Raw genomic sequence first — 19248 nt, 5'->3', positions numbered from 1 at the left:
TACAGCACAGACACCTGGCCCTGCTCCAGCCTCTATTGCTGAGGTCTAAGATAATAACTTGCTCTATGCTCTGTTGGCCAGGTCCTGCCAAATGGTAGCAGATGGCGTCTTCCCCACAGACTCTGCACTCACTGCACTGCAGTTGGTTTGCTAGAACGATATCTCTGGCAGGATAGAATTTCTGCCTGTTTTTTTCTTTTTTTTTTCAGCCTCCCCCCCCCGCCCTGACATGCATGCCATTACAGAACATCATTCACATTTTCCCTACTGACGTATGGATGTTGTGGAACAGCAGACTCAGTTTTGGCACATTGAGCTGTAAATAAGATGACAGGAAAGACGCTGTGTTCTGCTGCAAAGGTCAGTTACTGTCTGCTGTTCTTAGTTATTATGTAGTGTAATCTTCTACAACCAAACGGATAAGCTCAGTTGTGACTCTGGATACATACACTGCTGTGCAAAAGTCTTAGACATGTTGCATTTTTCTACTCTGAAGCATTATGATCATCAACAATTTACTCAAAGCCTCCACTAGTGTTTTCTACTATTATAACACCCTTGACTTGCATAAAGAAGGAAAAACATCGAGTGAAATAGCTTGCGTCACTTGATTTTCAAGGTGTGGTATCCGAAGCATAATCAACAAGTACAGAGAAACATCACCTGTAATTGACAAACCCAGGACTGGAAGACACATGAAGCTGTCTAACAAGGATGAGCGATACTTGAAGATAATATCCTTAAGGAATAGAAAGACATCAAGTGTTGAATTGAGAACAGAACTGGCTGAAGGCACAGGTGTCGTTGTCCATCCATCAACAGTCCAAAGCACCATTGACCATTGTTCCATAGTCCAATTTCTGTGTTCTTATATCTGTGGTATATTTTAGCATTTTAGTCTTGTTTCCCTTTCTTAACAGAGGTATTCTTACTGCAACACATCCTTCAAGTCCTGATTTCAAAAGTGACCTTCATACTGTTGATTTGATGGACAACTGTGCTTTTTGCCAATTCAGTTGTCAATTCAAGCTTGTCTTCTTTTTATTCCTTAAGGATATTATCTGCAAGTATTGCTCCTTGGGATAAAAAATGTATGCACTTTGACTTCAGAGCCATTTTCACATGTTAGTCATGAAGTCACAAAAGTATCACTTGCACAAGAAATGAAACATGCTGTGTAGAATGAAATGTGGAAATAGGCCAGCAAATATAATTTAGCAACAGCTGGTCTGCAAGTATGATTCTTTCCTCTAATATTCAGGTCATCTTGTTTAGTAATAAACACACATTACAATGGATGATACGAGGGTAGAGTTGTACAGAGCAGGTGCTTAATTGTCCATGCAGACACTGATTAATGCATTGTTCAAATATTCCTATGAATCTCTAGGCTAATGTCACATATGCTGACACTCTGCACTGCTACAGCAATAAATCTGCAACAACCCAGTACTCACATTTCAATATTCTATAAGAGACTAATTAAAAGTAGTGAGACAGTGAGGGTGACAGGATAGGAACTGAGTACTACAATCGATGCTGAGTCTTCTTTCTGGTGACTTAGTATCCAGCAATAAATCATATAGTGCACTTGTTCTTAGACAGATCTCTTAATTTTGTATCCTAGTGTTACGTAAGGGCATGGTTTGATGTATGACATCATGAGGGTTCAATGACAGACGATTTAAAATGTTTTAAGACTCAATATTTGGGGCTAAATGCTTGTTGGCAATCCTTTGTGAGAAAAGGCAGATTGAGGTAACAACCACAATTCACACTGGACTAACATCAGAGCTGGTGCTGGGAAGCAGACTTTCCTTGTTGCTAGCAAATGATTCACAGTGACCTTGTGTGGACAGAGTGCTTTTTGACATGCTGGGTTGCTGACCTCTTCTCTCTGTCGTCTGGCTGGCCTTGCTCCTCAAGAATTTGTATTCACTACCTCACCACAAATAGCCCTTAATTGAAGGTGACAATTAACAGCTTCTACAACTGGCACAGTCTATTTCTCCAAGTATGTACACTTCCAAGTATGTGACTTCCAGATTTTAACTCCTGTACCTGAAACTCTTCTCCTGCACATTCAAGGACTGTATGTCCCTCGAGGAACTACACACTAATCAATTAAAAGCAAAGTGTATTGACTGGGTGGACAAGTTTATCTGTTACTGTTCTGCCTATTTAGTGGGCTTTGCAACTCAAATAAGAAACACAAATTAATAATATAAGCTTTTAGAATATCTACTATTACAAAAGGTAAAACCTAAACTGTATGTTGTTTTGTTAAATTTACATTATACATTTTAAGGTAATTATTTTTGGAAAAGACACTTAAAGGGTACTTGTGACAGAAATACAATGAACCTTGGTTGTAAATCTCCCTCCCGACCCGTGAGGGCGTGAAGCAAAGACAGAGTTTTTTTGATGGGCTGGCTTGACAGTTCTTTCCCCGGGTTGGGAAGTCGGTCAGTCTGGAAAAAGGCAAGACTCCGGTGTAAGAATGTATTGACCTGGAAGGGAAACAATTTACCGGCTGCAGATTGTAAAGGCAGCTGCATTCGTTTACCAAGGGGTCATGCGTGACAGCATATAAGGGGGACGGAGAATCGTAATCTGTTCCTTCGTTTGGTTATTAATAAGTGAGCTGGAAGGACCTGTATTTGTGTGGTGGGTAATCATGAGTTTTGTTTTGTTCTGTCTATTGTTGTTTGTAATCACTAGATGGCTAACATGTTCCAGAGCTGTCGCCAGAGGCCAGCACAAACCCGGGACAGCACTTTGCTTGTATCACTGTAAACTGTATTCGTACCACAATCACTAATTCATGCACTAAACAGTCTTGTGTATGTGTTTTGTGCATAACGTGTGGATATAATAAGGGGACTATTATTTTAGGACCAGCCCAGGGATTATAAATGTAAGTAATACACACCGCTGTATTACTTACCAGCATTATTATTTACTGTTTGTTTTGCTGTCAGGCACTACACAAGGAAATCTTTTTCACCTAGATTACAATTGTCTATCTGTTCTTTGATCACCTGAACCTGCACACTGATAATCACATTGTCACAGTACATAAGGACCTTTTTTTATTTTATTGTGTTAAGTGTTCCCATGTGTTGCTACAACGGTTTAGGTAAGGTGTGTGTGTTGTTTTCAATTTTATTTTATTTTTTTACATTTTGACCATGTTTTTAAACTTTTAAATTGCATTCTTTGCCTCACGATGGCTTCCCATGTAACCGCATGGACTTCTCAGAACTACATTTCCCATCATCCTCCTGCTCACTGGTAAATCCATCTCAGTTACATATGTGAGTAGGAGGATGATGGGAAATAAAATAAAATAAAAAGGTCCTTATGTACCCTTTAAGGGAAGTAGCGAAAGTAAGTTGCAAAGCTTAAAATCAATCTTGCTCTAAAAATTGAGAAGCTATAGGACTGATAATAACAGCAGGCAACTTGAGCCTTTTTGAGGAGGCTCCTGTGATTAAGGCTACAGATCACTCAGACGAAGAGAGACCATCTGATTGGATTCCTAGCGGCTCTGGATAGAACTGGTACAACCATGTTTTTTTGCAGAAAATACAAATGGTGAAGTGCTGTGACCTGAAAACTGGAAACAGCAGGTCTCTGAGGGTTGCCACAGTGGAAACCTACTACAGTATAAGGGGGAACTGTCTTTGCAGACACAAAGGCACTTTTCAAGATATCTTTATAATATTTATATTTGATTTTATAGCTCTGCCGTGTAAGTTAGTACTTTTTATACAACAATGCCCTCACATCAGAAAACACATGTTGATGTTGGCAATTTCCAATTATTTACCTTCTAGTATATCATTTCAAAATAATTACCTAACAGGCATAAATAGCTCCAGTGCCATAACGTCTTGATCTATGTTTAGCACTTTGACATTAATTATTGAATGGAACAGCCTTGTATTATGATACAGCACCTAGAGCAAGAAAAAGGAGAAGCATTTCTTCATGGACCAGCACACTACACAATGGCTACGCTGTTAGTACACTATAGCAATCTGTTTTGACCTCTTTTGATAATGACACAAGCTTCATCCAAGCTTACATCATTCATTAAATACAGATCTGCCCTTGATGTCCTGCAATCCAAAAAATGGCAATTACGAATCCGCAGGATGTCACAGTACTTGCATATCATTCATTCTTAATTGCCAGACCATTCTCCCTGTGTGGAGAGGGCAGCCATGTGAATGAAAAACAAGAGCGAGCTTCACTGAGGCAGAACATAATGATAATCACATAGTTTTATGTTTCAAAATCGTTCTCTCTGTCAAAAACGGAATTCATTTTAAGAATTTATAAGCTGTTCATAAATAATAATGAACCTATTACAGCCCAAAAAAATTAGTCTTTTACATATTTGGTTGAAATACAGTATATTTTCCATGCCGCAGGACAGCTGCTTGTTTTTAGTAAGATTTTCATAGTGTTAAACTAAAAATAAAATATTTTGATTGAAAAGAAACATGTTTTTACCCTCAAACTGCTTAGTCAGTCATCCATTTATATTTAATTATAGCATTTTAATACAGTTAATTAAAGAAGACAACTGCCAATCCTAAGTTATTGATAAGGTGGTCAGCAAACAAGAAGGGGTCCTACGAACAGTTATGTAGTAAAACAGATTAAATTAAACACATTATTCACTAGGCTTTGTCAGTTTGAATTCTAGGTTAGTACTTGACAATGTTTCGTTTAAATTGCAACTTGCACCACAATTGTTTTTGAATAGCTTGAAAGTTTGAAGAAAAAAAAAAATCAGCAGTTTACTTTTCTCAAGGTGGTTTGAGCTAAAGATGCACATGTAAACCTGCCACCTTGTCAAGGCTAGGTGAAGAATTTTCTGTGTGGATCGTAACAGCATTTTCTTGAACACTGCCATAAACACAGCTGGGGAGGGACATCAAAGCATGCTGTTTGCAAAAGCAAATGGAGGAACAGTTCAAAAGGTATAACTTGCTCATACCTTGTCTAAGAACCTTATTTTGTTTCCTAATATTAGGCTAGTTCAGTTAAAAGTCTCCAAAGCTAATCCTCTATCTTTTCTGAGTATGTTGCTATCAGCACTTTACATACAGGATTATCTGCCTACAGGAATAGCTGAGCTACTTAGTGCATGAGAGTGTTTTATATCAAGTATCTGGAACCCTTACTAACCAAAAATAACTGAATAAACTGTAAGCGTGATATTCAAAGTTCATTAACCTACAGGTTGGGCGAAACTCTTCACATAGCTGAATAATAGGTAAAATAGGCAACACTCTAGATCCCACAGACTGGTAGTGTGCTTGGTTGGCAGGCAGCTCTGTATCCAATTGTACATTTCACAAGAAACAGTCTTTATGGGTCATTCTATGAAACAGACTTCCCTGCAGATTCCCAACTCTGAAGAAATTGAACAAGAGTCATACGCAGACAGAAAAGTAGCTTAGAAAACAAAGATCCTGTGTGGGCAGATCATGGCTGTTTGCCTTGTCATTGCTGGTTCTGCTTTTAACTTTCACCAAAATAAATCACCTTTCAGTCACCCTTTGAGCTGTTATCAACTGTTCATCAGTGAACCATAATTGTGCTGATAGCGAATATTACTCTAGTAGTTAAAACAGCAGCTTAACAAATTAAATAACCAACATATTTTTTTGGCAATATTCTCAAAGGCAAATACAGAACAACAACCAGTTCTGAAAAGAAAGGTTTTATTATTGTTCAGAATTTGCTGAGAGCCTCAGTAGTTGGCCAGGTCTCGCTCAGGAATGCGCAGCTCATTTGATTTCATGGGAGAGCTGTCTACACCTTAGACACAGTTACAGGTTACACACACGAGACAGAGAAGCTGAGCGCACTGCCCTCAGAGACAGCGAGTGAAGATGGCTGGAAGACAAGGCTTTAATCAGAGGGGGCATGGAAAAGAAATGTTCCCATGTAGGGAGGGAGCAAGCAAAGAGCTAATGGGCAACTGCAGTGGTAAATTTTGGACAGAAAATCACATACGTTTTAGACTAGATAATGGCGTGGATAAGAGAGAATTTTCTGAGGGGGAATTAAAAAATGTTTTCCTCAGACAGAACAGTCGTTGATCATTCTGAATGCTTTGTGAGTAAACCTTATGGGAAACAGCAAGAACAATGAAGATAGATAGGCCAATAGCACATCAATGCACTGAATTGTGGACTGAATAGACTGATATTAAAGGGTGATGTATATGGCCAAAGAAGCAGAGCTGTACATGGAGTGGAAAGGGCAGAAGTCACAAATCAAGGGCATGGGTCTGAACAAAGCATTTGTCAGACGGACAGATGTCAGTCTATAGCATTTGATTCAACAGCCTGAAAGTTTCAAGCCTCAAGGATTTCAATCTGCCAAATAAACCCTCCTGTTATCTGTACTGTGTCACCATGATACAGTAGGACACAACTGAGCATGTCCATTTCCACCATCCTAAGCCTGGCTATACTAGGTCAGGTCTTCTACCACTGGGTTGTGTCTTCTCATCTCCACCATACAACATTAGACTAACAGTCAATTAAATCCTCTGTTATCCACAGAAGTTACCTAATTTGGATGCAGAATTGATGGTACTTACTGGTATTGAGTGGTACTTACTTGTGGCTCTTCCAGTCCAGCACATGTCCTAAATGATGTATTTGAATAGTCCTGAGCAGGTTAATGAGTACCACTGCTTTAGATAAATATTAAAGCAATGACAGGTCCAAGGGGTAAAGAAACATTTTTCAACATAAAGATGTGTAGGACTTGGAAAAGGTAATTTGAATCATCCAGGAATTGATTATTGTACAACTAAGTCACCACCACACATGCACATGCCCTATATATATATATATATATATATATATATATATATATATATATATATATATATATATATATATATATATATATATATACATAATAACATTTCCAAAAATGGAAAAACAACTGAGCCATTTGATTAACTCGTGTCACAATTAAGAAGCATGAATTAATGTTTGGTCAAACCAGTCCACTGGTGACACTGCTCGACTTGAATGAAGGTGTCGACAGTTTTGAAAACTTTAGAAAGGTCTAACATTCCAAGCATAGAACCCATCTTTTTTTGTTTAAAAAAAAAATATATATATATATATATATATATATATATATATATATATATATATATATATATATATATATATATATATATATATATATATATATAATAGTTTTTTCCCCCTTTGTGATTATTTTCTGTTATAACCAAGGAAGCTTAGCTCTACTGTTTAAGGAATACTTCAGGAAGGGTCTTTCTAAACATATTTGTGAATGACACAGTAATTGACAGCTTACTTTCTCATGACTCATGGTTTATCTTCAATAAAACATACAGTGCCAGTACTGCACTCACAATCAGCTACAGAAAACTTTAAGTCTGAATAAAACAAAACATTCCTACCTGGGGCAACTTCGAAAAGAAATTTTCCAGGTTCCTCGCCATTGTTTGGATGCTCAGTGACTCTGTTTCCAGGTAGGAAAATTGTTCCCTGAAAAGAGAAACATAAGAAACACATGAAACACATAAATCAGTCAGTAAAGCTATGTTGACTTACTGTAAAATCAATAATGTTGCTGTTGTACAGTATATGACATGTAATGCTTTTAAGTAGGTACCGTAATATTACAATAATCAATCTCACAGTCTTTTATGCTTTAGTAACACTGAAAATACTAGCTGACAGGCTGTACAGTTTTTGGTTTCATTTGTCAATTGAAACAGATGAAATTCTGCTTGCCTGGCAATTGTTTACGACAGAGTAAAAAGGATGTTGTCTAAAGAAACATTGCTTGTTCTTTAAATCAAATCCTTAAATAATGAAGTGTTAAAAAATGACATAAGAAGGTGAAAACAGTTTGTATATAAGTAACTAAGTCAAAGCCATACATCCTCAGCAAATTCCCAGATTTCTCTTTATGACCAAGGCAGAGTACAAAGACTATTCTCTTTGATCCAAAAGCACATCTTGTCCTTTAACACTGCCAAGCAGTCTATCTGGAGCCAGTGGGATATTAACTGCCCATAGGAATCTCAGATCCTTGGATACATTACATGTGATATGTCTTTTTAAGTCATTGACTTTCAATGTATAATAGCTGCTCCATGGATATATACAATAACTCTTCTTAAGAGTTCAATCTAGGCAGCATTAATAGGAAGCACTGGTGGCTGGGAGGAAAGAACCAGAAATGTAAAAATAGGCAAACATGCTTCACGTCTGGGCAGACCAAACTCTAGGTCAGAAGTATGTCCAAACAATCCATGATCTCTCTTTCTGAGGCTGTGACTGACCACAGCCAATTATTATGAATCGTGTGGTTGTTCTGTCACCTGGACAACTACAGTTGAGATCATCAAACTTATTTAACTTGTGAGCCAAGCTGGATTTACTGAACTGAGAAAAAAGGCTGCGGCATAACCTTCAGTGGCATCATGTCAACTCTTGGTTAATTAAAGATTTAATTAAGATGAGCTATCATCAAACAAAGAGTCATCTATGGTTATTGTTTCTGCTTTCAATCAAACTGCTGTATTTAAAATAGTCTGTGACCTTTAATAGTTCACAGCTGACAACAAAAAGGGAAGTAGCAAAGTGTGCTCTTCCATGTTTACAACCTATTTAGGTTTACAAGACCCCAAAGCTACTCCTGGCAAGAACACTAATAATAATGAAGCATGACCACAAGAACTCCAAAGCGGAAACCATACCTGCAGCACATAGAAGACAAACTGAAAGAGTGTTTATGACCATAGCACATGGGTATACTTTAACTACAAGCACAAGTGTCCGATGTGGGTTGTTGTATTCTTTGACTCACCTTCACAACCTGGGATGCTAATTTCAGACTGGTAAAGTGTGCTATTCTGAACAAAAGTATTTATTTTTCTTTCACTAGACAGGGAGAGGAAAATTTAACAGAGCTCATTCATTTCCTATCAAGGAACAGAGTAAATAAGAACATAGTAACAAATATCTTAGAGAGTTGGTACTGCTAGAGGAGATCTTCAGATTGCATCCACATTGGGAAAGAGCCGGCTGAATGATGAAAGGTACTATAAGCAACCAAGGGGTAAAAGACATGTTTTATTTATGTTGTCTTTGTTGTTAACAACTGTAAACTGTAACGTTCAGACAGCACAGCAGCTATCTGCTTAGCTCTATACAATTCACCAATCACACTTAAGAAAATCTATTATTCAATCAGGATGGTGGCTAAGTTATATGTAAGCCATTTCAACGTTACCCTTACTGCATTCTAACTATGCCTGCATGTTATCAGTGCTGTGCGTTTCTTGTCCTCTATCACTCTGGCAGGGGTTTTACTTGCCCTGACATCCATAGGAAAGTCATTCCACCACTGCGAGGCGAGGGTGGAGAAGGAGCGGGCTCTGGTGGCAGGGGAGCATAAAGTCTTCTAGTGCAAGTGGAGCGGGAGAGATGAGGGTCTGGAGGTAGCTGGGTGCAGTTTGGTAGTCTTGTATAATAGTCTTGAACTGGATATGAGCGGTGATCGGGAGCCAATGGAGTGATCGGAGCAGTGGAGTAGCTTGGGAGAAGCGAGGCAGAGAGAACACCGGGCGAGCAGAGTTCAGGATGAGCTGGCGCGGACAGGTGGGAGATGCAGGAAGGCTGGCCAGGAGGGAGTTGCAGTAGTCTAGGCGGGAGAGTACCAGAGCCTGGACGAGAGGTTGCATGGAGTAGTTGGTGTGCAAGGGTCGGATTCTTCGTATGTTGCTCTTGAAGAATCTGCATGTGCGTGCTAGAGTGAAGATGTGCTAGGAGAAGATGTGCTGGGAGAAGATGTGCTGAGAGTAGTCCTTGGAGGACTCCTGTTGAGAGACGGTGAGGTGTGGAGGTTGAGCCTCGCCAGGTTACCTGGTAGGTGCAGTCGGAGAGGTAGGAGGAGAACCAGGCCAGAGCAGTGCCAAAGATTTCCATGTCAGCGAGACAGGATAGGTGAATAGTGTGATCGACAGTGTCAAAGGCAGCAGAGAGATCGAGGAGAATTAGGACAGAGGAGAGAGAGGCAGCACAGGCAGAGTTTAGCGAGTTGGTGGCAGACAGGAGAGCAGTTTCAGTGGAGTACAGAGCAGAAACCAGATTAGAGAGGGTTGAGGAGAGAGAGTGGTTAGAGAGGAATAGTATATTGAAATGTACCATATACCACAATTGACAACTTAAAAATTTGAGAGGCAGAGGAAAAAATAAAACACAATACACAATTCAAAACAAACAAAAAAAAAGTTCTTAAGGATATAGAAGGTTGTTTAAATGTACTAATTGGTGCCCAATACATTACTTATTTTGTATCTTTAATCTTTAAATGAGATACAGCATAGGGGGTTTTGGGGGGGTATGTTGAGGAGTGCATGAAACCTCAAGCTTTCCCCTTTGTCAGATTCAAAGTGGAGACTACACAGTAGTGCATATGGGTGATTTTTATTGAGGGTATTTTCTTACCCTTGTTAATGATACATTTCCTGCCAGTGGGATTTCTCCTGGTTTCAACCTAATGAAGTGTTTAAGCTGTCAAATCTTTACCATCAGTATATTAACCTTTACTATCAGTATAGTTATTAGTATTCCTTTGAAAAAAACAACCACCAGTAAATTAAAAGGTCTAAAGACTTGCTACTTGCAAGTTACAATCACAGTATGCAATGCACCATCCCTGCTGGACAACTCACAGTACTAACCAAAGCCAACTGCTTGCTTGCTTGCTTGCTTGCTTCCCTGCCTGTCTACCATGTTGGAAATATGAACTGAAAATGTTAGTTATCTGTTTCGATAACTGTGACTATTTAATACCAGTACAGCTTCATATAATGCACAGTGCATGAATTTCAATCTTCCTGTATATGCCCTAAAGCAGGAATTAATTCAATTTGTGATACTGAGCCCATCAAAACAAAGAAAATAAGGCCCTCTAACCTCAGCTGCTGCAAAAGTGGATATTTGGAACACAAGGGAGGTGCTAGGGTCTGTGAAGGTGTCAGAGGAACCCATACATTTATACTCACTTCATGCAGGTCTTTACTCAAGAACGAAAAGTAGGCCAAAAGTAACTTCTTTCACAACTCTCCCCTTCTGTCTCTCGTTTTCTCTCACTGTCTCTCTTTATTGTTTTTATAAACATGAAAGCTTTTGCTGTAGTGCTTTTGTGGTTTCTATGGAGATGAAAAGATTGTTTTGCATTGTTCGGCTAACCAGGTGTGAAAAGTGTGCCAGATGTGATCCGTGCGAGATCGAACAGTGGAGATTCTCAGTGACACACTTGCTGCCCTGATTAGAGACGATTTCTGCCCACTGCCTCTCACAGCAAGACAACCTGAGCTGGATAAGAAAAATAATTCAGCAACGGATATAAAAAATGAGTCAACTAAAATGACAGTGTTTGCCCACACTCCTCGACCCCCTTTATGTCAGGCAAAGGCATAGCCATTAAATTATACTACAGTTATCTCTGTGTATAAGAACACCTAAGAGAACACTCCTGTGGTGAAATAGATTTTTCCCATTGTAAATGCTCTGCCTAAAGGAACAGGAACTTTGCTTAAAAGAACACCTTTTTTTGTAACTGTTTTGTAACCTGATAACCCACCATTTGAGGCACACTGACTGGTTTATTCAATCTTTCCAGAACCCCCGTCATATCAGTGCCTCGTTTTGTATTCTGACTTCCACGAGTGGACCTCATCGCTACAAAATGACTTGTAAACAAATGACGAAACATGCAGCTGTGTCTCCTGATACAAAAAGTTGGAAATTGTTTGATCCCCTGAAAAAAATCTGAATCAGACACAAGACATCAAGCAATTTGTTGTTTTCCATTCTGGTGAGTTGATTCACCATTTTGTTAAATAATTTTGTGCATGAATATTAAATATTGTTCCTGTACAGTACAGAGTTTTTAACGTGAGTAGGGGGGTTGTGTTAATTTAGTTTCACAGTTTGTTTATTAACATTAGTTTGTCTGTTACTTTAGTATTATAATTTATTAACATACACTTGCCTATTGCTTTTCTCTTACTTACCCTGTTCATTTCATATGTTGATGCAAGTGCTTCATGACAAGTAAAACATATTTATTTATTTATTGACTCATATTATGTTTGGTGGTCAACTCTGTCTTACAGGAAGCTTTGGCTCAGAGAACACTTCATTTGCTTCCTGAGGGGTGTTCTCTTAGCCAGAGACTACAGTAAAACACTTTGTGGCCTATTTACTTTATATGAACATGTAGCAGAGCTAATAACAGTGGCAAAATACACCTGTAGATATAGATCAGCCCTAGCCCTGCTTGATAGGTCTTATGCATACAAGTCCCCTTGGGCTTATTGCAGGTGTTCAGTATGCGACTCAAGGAGAAGTATAAGAATAGTCTGTAACACTTTATATTAAGGTGATGCTTATTAATGTTTTATAAATATGTAATATATGCTTAATAACTATGTTATAGAGTGGTAATAAATCATTTTAGTTGGTTTATGACACCACTATAGCCATAGATGGAATTATGTTTAAACATCCTAAAGTACAATAGGTAGCTAAAAACTGTCCCCTTTATAAAACTGTAATTCCGTCTATAGCTATCGCATGCTTATAAACCATCTATAATGCTTTATTAATACTATACTATATAGTTATTAAGCCTCTATTATATATTTATAAAACATGTGTAGAACATTAATAAGCAGCACCTTAATATAAAGTGTTACCGAATATTCTATAGCTTTTTAAGGCTACCACAGACACATACAGTACATACTGAACTGGGATTTATTTTTTTACTACTGTAAGATCTCATCGAGTTGAATCTAACAGGTAGAGAATTTGTTTCTCCAAGTTCGCGTAACAGAATAAATGCACTGATTACTGTTAGTGTATATAAACTGTACTTTATGATAAAAGTTAAGCACAGAGTATGAATGGGCAATGAGAAAATAAGCATTTAACAGTAACAGACAACTGAGAAAGTGTTCAATATCGTGATTATTTCTATTTGGAGATTCATTTAAAGTAGCACTCAGGAATTCAACAATTCAGTGGGCTTGTTAAAGCAGTACAGAGTTAACTAGCCTCTATCAGTCCTTCACCACCGGAGGACTGCTTTCACCGGTTCAAGTTTGTGATTTAAAAGCAATAGAAAGTGATACTGTATTAATAATAATAATAATAATAATAATAATAATAATAATAATAATAATAACCTCTGCAATATGCCATTACTGCATTGAATAATAAAATACATTAAAAGTTGTCAATTGGTGTTCCAAATGAAAATTCCGGTGTGAATCAAATGGCATTTTTCTACTCATACCCAAGGTGTCTGTGCTCCTGTAACTAATTCTAATAAAATATAATTTTGTGCTGAATCTTCCTTCTCTGGATTTCACACTGTCTGACCTTGGCATCTCTGCTGTATGCCACTGATCATCTCTTTCACATCATACATGCTTCTCTGCAGAAAATGCTGTTTGCATATTTATTATTACCAACCACCGACAGACCCAATGCTGCCAATGCTGTCAGATTGTGCTCAGAAAAAAAGGAAAATCTGAACTACTGCATACTGTAAATTCTCAAGTGAACCTATGGCTTATTCGTTATATGTAGCCCAACACACCAAATGCCAAAACTTTCTATCTGAAACTTTTTTGATTTTGCGGTAGCCATTTATATTTCCCATTGCATGTACATTCTCTCCTGTAAAACACAAACTGTGAGAATGTATTGTACCCTTGCTTTTATATGAGGAATCTGTAGCAAGTCAACTTGATAGTAACTAGAAAGCTGGTGTATTCGGATGCATGCAGTTCTATTGGAATTCATTTGTGGCCATTATTTTAAAGTGTTGTCACTGAATACATATCACTTGCTTATGGGAAATACAGAACTCTTGAATGGGAACCTGTAAAAATGGAATTTAGCAGGTTTTGGCATTAGGTATGGATTTGTAAATACATTAATGGACCAAATGGGGTTTCAAAATCCCACTCAGCAACATTAAAGGCCCATCAGTACAAACTATAGTAGGTATTATTTACTATTTCTTTAGTTTTATTACTAAAGGAAAATAAGAATAATTTAGAACAATGCATCCAGTAATTTTGCTAACATAATATTTATAGAACCGTGCCTGTATAATACTAAAATATTAGTTTTCTGAAAAAAATGTGACTTTTCTGTGTTTATCTGACTTGGTTAATTCAATACTACGTTACGTGACTCATGAATTCTGAATTACTTTTTAGAAAACTGAATTTACCGACCAGAGTTCTTGTGTGCATGTAACAGAATCGTCCTGATTTGTAAAGCACTGGATCAAGGCGAACAATACTGAAAGTGGCAGTTCATAAAATTAATGGATTCGTGATTACTGCAATTCTTTAGGACACAGTATTTTAGCTGCTATGTAATTAATTGCATGCATGTTCTAAGCACTCGTATCAGGAATGAAACAATAGCACACTGGGGAACCACTATCTGCTGCTTACACTACGTTCGTCTACAGATCAGTTGAATGCCACGTGTCAGCATCATGCGAAACAGAAAACAAACAATGTGGTTTTGAACATGATGTTTATAGACTGGTGTGGTAACCCCTGCAGCCTGCTCTTGTTTAAGCACATCTTGTTCATTATACCAAATAACAAAAACTAAAAAATCCAACTAAATTAGAGCACTGTTTATCTCCACAAGTTTTTGCAAAAGCAAAAAGATTAATAGATCTCAGTTTAAGAGAATGTTGGGCTGTGAAATGTTAAAATGTTTTGGATTTTGTATTGAACTTACTACAATCAGGAAAAGAAAACACTTGATTTGATTTGGGTAGCAGTTGTGAGTATCTTTAAATCATCTTACAAAACGTGACAATATTATTTTTGGTAGTAGTTACCTCACTGTGTAATAATGAATGAACCATAAATAAGTATGCTTTTAGCTAAGAATGGATTAAACCATGGCATTAATTAAGAGGTGGTGACGCTGTGTTCACTAACTCCTGTTCCTTGCCAATGTTGGGAGCTTAAGTCTAGGCATATCGGTAGAGGAAAACCACACATGTGCTACAGCCACCATTTTCTTGAGTCATCGCTGCATCAGCTGCAACTGTTCTTTAGATATAGGTTCAGGACTGATTCAAAGTTTGGAGTCTGGAGTATATAGGGGAGGTGTCTCTGTTAGGGAGTGAGTCGTGCTGGTGGGTGCCAGGAGAGAGGAGTGGAGCCACACTACAGAGCGAGATAGAAAAAATTGTTTGCAGGATTGCTGAGGACATTGATCCAGCTTCAGACTCGTTACACAGAACTACCTGAGTGAACCTGTGGGTAGATTACCTGGCTGACGGCTCCTGCTTTTTCTTGGATCCCTTGCAAGTGCCATTGTCTCATTCACTGGTTTATAAAACCAGTACCTGGTGCTACCAGCATGTTTTTGTTTGCCTTTTTTAATTTGTCCCACCCCTGTAAATATCCTGTTACAAGACCTGTACTGTCTAAATAAACACTTGGTTTTGAACTGCAGCTCTTCACTGTCTAGTTTGTGTACGTTGCCCTCCACTCACTAAAGGGCAATCTCCCACCCAGCACATATTTCATGACATCAGAGTCATGTCTGCAGTGTAAACAAATGGAAAAAGCCAAGATAACTGCTGGCTTGCTGTTTCCTGGTACTCTACAGTTCCATTATACTGTAGTGTGAGAAACAGTCCACAGTTAGTTAGTTCTCAGGTTCTGCGGGACCTCGTTTGTAGTGTTTTGGAGGACATTCTTTAGAACCAGCAAATATGAGAAATATTTTTATTATTTCAGCTGCTTTGATGTGGCTTATTGCTTCATTCACAATGTAGATTTTTTAAAAGTGTTTCATTAGGTTTAAACTTGATTAATTGAACCTCCTGTAGGACCAGTACCTTGGAGCGAGGTGCTGGTCTGGAACTGACTGAAACAGCAACCAGTGAGTGCCACCTGCCCATCTCAACAACTGAGAAACAAAACCACAACATAACTGTAACCTATTCATTCAATAAGCTAAATAGGAGGGTACAAATCTTCTTTTTGAGCATGAAATAAAAATATATTCAATATTACATTAGTTAGACAGTATTAGGCAACTCTGGCTCGTTCAGTCGATTCCATTGCAAGACTTTGTTCCAACCAGCTTCTTATTTACTTACTGTAATTAATATTCAACAGGGTAATTTAAATATTATGGTCCTATTGGAACAAAGTCCTGCAAATGAATGGACTGGAGAAGCCAAGATTGCCTTCTACCTCTGTGTTGGTCCACGCTGTCTTGGTAGCACTTATTGAAATCCTCAGCTACCAATTGTATTTAACCTACTGTAACAAGACAAGACATGTAACTAATGTATCTCTAATGTGACAGAGATTTTTTATGTTTTGTCATGTTAATGGAAATAGTGGAATAGTAACTAGGGATGCAAAAATAAACATATGATTATGGATTGTAACAATTCCCTTTTGTAGCCGTATAAATTTCTATCACTGTATGAACCTATTTGTCACACCTGGGTTTAATTTGATATATACTTAGACACAATCTCAGTTGTAATAAATTAGGCTCATAGACAAGCCTGAAATTGCTAATACTGCTTGTTATTAGGGCTGCAACAAGGGTATATTTTGACCTTCGAAGGTTCGGAACACACTATTGAAGGAAGGTTAGAACCTTTGATGGTACTAATTTACATATTTTACTGGTGACGCCACCATAGCAACTTGGGGTTGTGAGACATTTCTTTCAGTAGAGCTTACAATATACAACGTTTTGCTGTCACGATGGCGAATGAAGAAATTAAAGGTTTGCCTCTGGATAACACGAGCTGGAGTAAGATCAGTGGCAGGGGTGGCCAAACATAGAAATATAATTCTGAGTTTTTGTTTTGCACTCTGGATTACAGAGCCACCCATATTGCACCCAGAGAGTTTTGACTTTGACTTTATTTGAGAGCTTTACAATACTCAACACAAAGCTACTAAAACCCTGCCTGGCAGTAAGTCATGATTCACATGCAGGTACAGATTCAGACACAGTTAGGGTTTTTATTCCTCAGCTGTTAATAGGATAATGCACCCCAACGCTTTTCAGATAAACCTAGTAGGAAGTCTGAGTCACCAAATCATTAGCTGCTCTATTTTTTGCTTTTTATAAAAAAAATGGAACACTGGAAAGATGTTCATAGTGAATGAAAAACCATAACTTTGTGGGATAATTTATTAAATAAATCTCAGGCAATCAATCCTTCCCTGCCGACCTAAAACACTCGCGCTCACATACATTTTAAACAATAACAACACCACACCCTGTGCACACATACATGCATTCATTCCAACTAAAAATAACACAAAACACACAATATGCACAGGGGTGGGGTGTACCTCATCACTGTCACATTTGAACAATACTAATGTCAATAAAAAACCTGAGCAAATCTAAAAAGCAATGCAACAACATCTACCAAACCATTCGTGCACTATTCAATACAACACATATTAGCAAGCAAAATAGATTCTTCCTAACAACATCCTACACTGGCTGGCCTTAAAGTTACAGAACGGCATAAATAGTACGTAGGACCATGTATCTCCCTGCGAACTGTTCAAGCAGAAACAGGCCTGTCTTGTCCAGTGATGGAGGTTACTGTGCTTTGGGCCACCGTGGGCTCAATCCATCAAGACCCACTAGCAAAGGGGGGTGTTTATCTGCAAATGTTGCCATTCCAGAAATACCCAGGAGACTGTCTTAATAGGACGGTCCGTTCCATGGGCACCCTCTATCATGTCCCTCGTGAAGTCACGGAGATCATTCTGCTTGCAGATCTGCTTGTTACTGATTAGGGTTACATAGCTCTCACACAGCTCTGGTGGATGATTGTTAATATGAATTTGTAATTACTACTTGGACTGAACAATATTCTAAACATTTTTATACTGGTTTTGAAACAATTACTAAGACATATATGAGTGAATGATGCAGGAACTGTGTGGGAGGCTGTCTTGAACCTTGGAAAACTGCACATGCCTAGTAGAACTCTTAGCAATATATATTATATATAATATTGTAGCATCAGGTGCAGGTGGACTGGCTTTGTCTGTGGTTGTATTGCACTCCGGAACGGTTAACTTGAGGGACTTAATTGCTTGCACCGTGCAGCAGGGTTCTGTCGCTTAGCGCAGGATCAGACATAGTCTATATGAAGGTCACCAGATGCTGTTCACGTGAACCCCATGCAGCTGTACAGGACTCTAATTGGGTGAAGATCTTTTACATTGTTGTTAGTTAAAGGTCAGTGGGTGTTGAGTGGTCAAGCCTCACATCACTTGTAACTTTGTGTTCTATGTCTGGGTCTGAGGGAAGATAAAAGAGGGTGCATCGTGTGTATGTGTGTGTGTGTGTGCGCGCGCGTGTGTGTGCGTGTGTGTGGATTCAAGAGAGTGACGAATCATGCACTGTGAGCTGTGTTACTTGCTGTAAACCTGCTGCTGCAAATAAGGAGCCTGCCGGCTACTGAACCATGCTCTGTTGTCCAGACCTCCTTTTTCTGATAGCAAATTCATCCTGTGCTGCAATATTACACAGTGCTCTTATATGGTACAACACTAGTATTGATATAATAACACGGCACTTTAGTGAATTATCAGTGTACAGTAGATGCACACCAGTGTGATACCATTGGTTTATTATAAAAAAATAATACAGTGCAGACCTTCAAAAACATGCAAAAACAGATTTGCAAGACACTACATCTATATCTTAGCCATGGAGGGGTGTTATTCAAAGTTTGCTTACTATTTCACTATGCTGCTCCCTTGAATAAAATGTTGAAATAATAAAATACAAGGCTTAGGTTGATGAACACAATTTAGACGAGTGAGAACAATTGCAATATGGTTCTTGTCATGTCTTAAACTATTCTTTTTTTTAATTTTCTGTACTAGTCTCCAGTAAACTCATTAACAGTGCCAGTATATAGATCAACATTTTATGCAGAAGGCCATCTATTTTATCACCACAAGTTATTATGCTGGTAGGGGCCTTTTTAAATGTAAAGAATATGTTTAATTTAGAGGAAGTTAGAGCTCATAAAGATAAGAGTAATAAAGCAATGCAGACAGTAGAAATAATTTAGTCAGGTATAGACTCCAACCAT

General features: G+C 38.2%; 1 protein-coding gene across 3 annotated transcripts in view; it reads right to left on the bottom strand.

Moving 5' to 3' along the window:
- The window catches only part of LOC121316098 (rho GTPase-activating protein 24-like), a 158532-nt gene that overhangs the window by 78306 nt on the left and 60978 nt on the right, over positions 1-19248 (bottom strand). For all 3 annotated transcript variants that reach the window (XM_041250888.1, XM_041250872.1, XM_041250880.1), the window contains exon 3: positions 7475-7562. In XM_041250888.1, the coding sequence (XP_041106822.1) occupies positions 7475-7562 (88 nt within the window). The remainder of the gene's footprint in view (positions 1-7474; positions 7563-19248) is intronic.

Source organism: Polyodon spathula, chromosome 1, assembly GCF_017654505.1.
Source record: "Polyodon spathula isolate WHYD16114869_AA chromosome 1, ASM1765450v1, whole genome shotgun sequence".
NCBI classification, from domain to species: domain Eukaryota; kingdom Metazoa; phylum Chordata; class Actinopteri; order Acipenseriformes; family Polyodontidae; genus Polyodon; species Polyodon spathula.
Note: the sequence above shows the minus strand (reverse complement) of the source record. Positions and strands in the feature narration are given on the sequence as shown.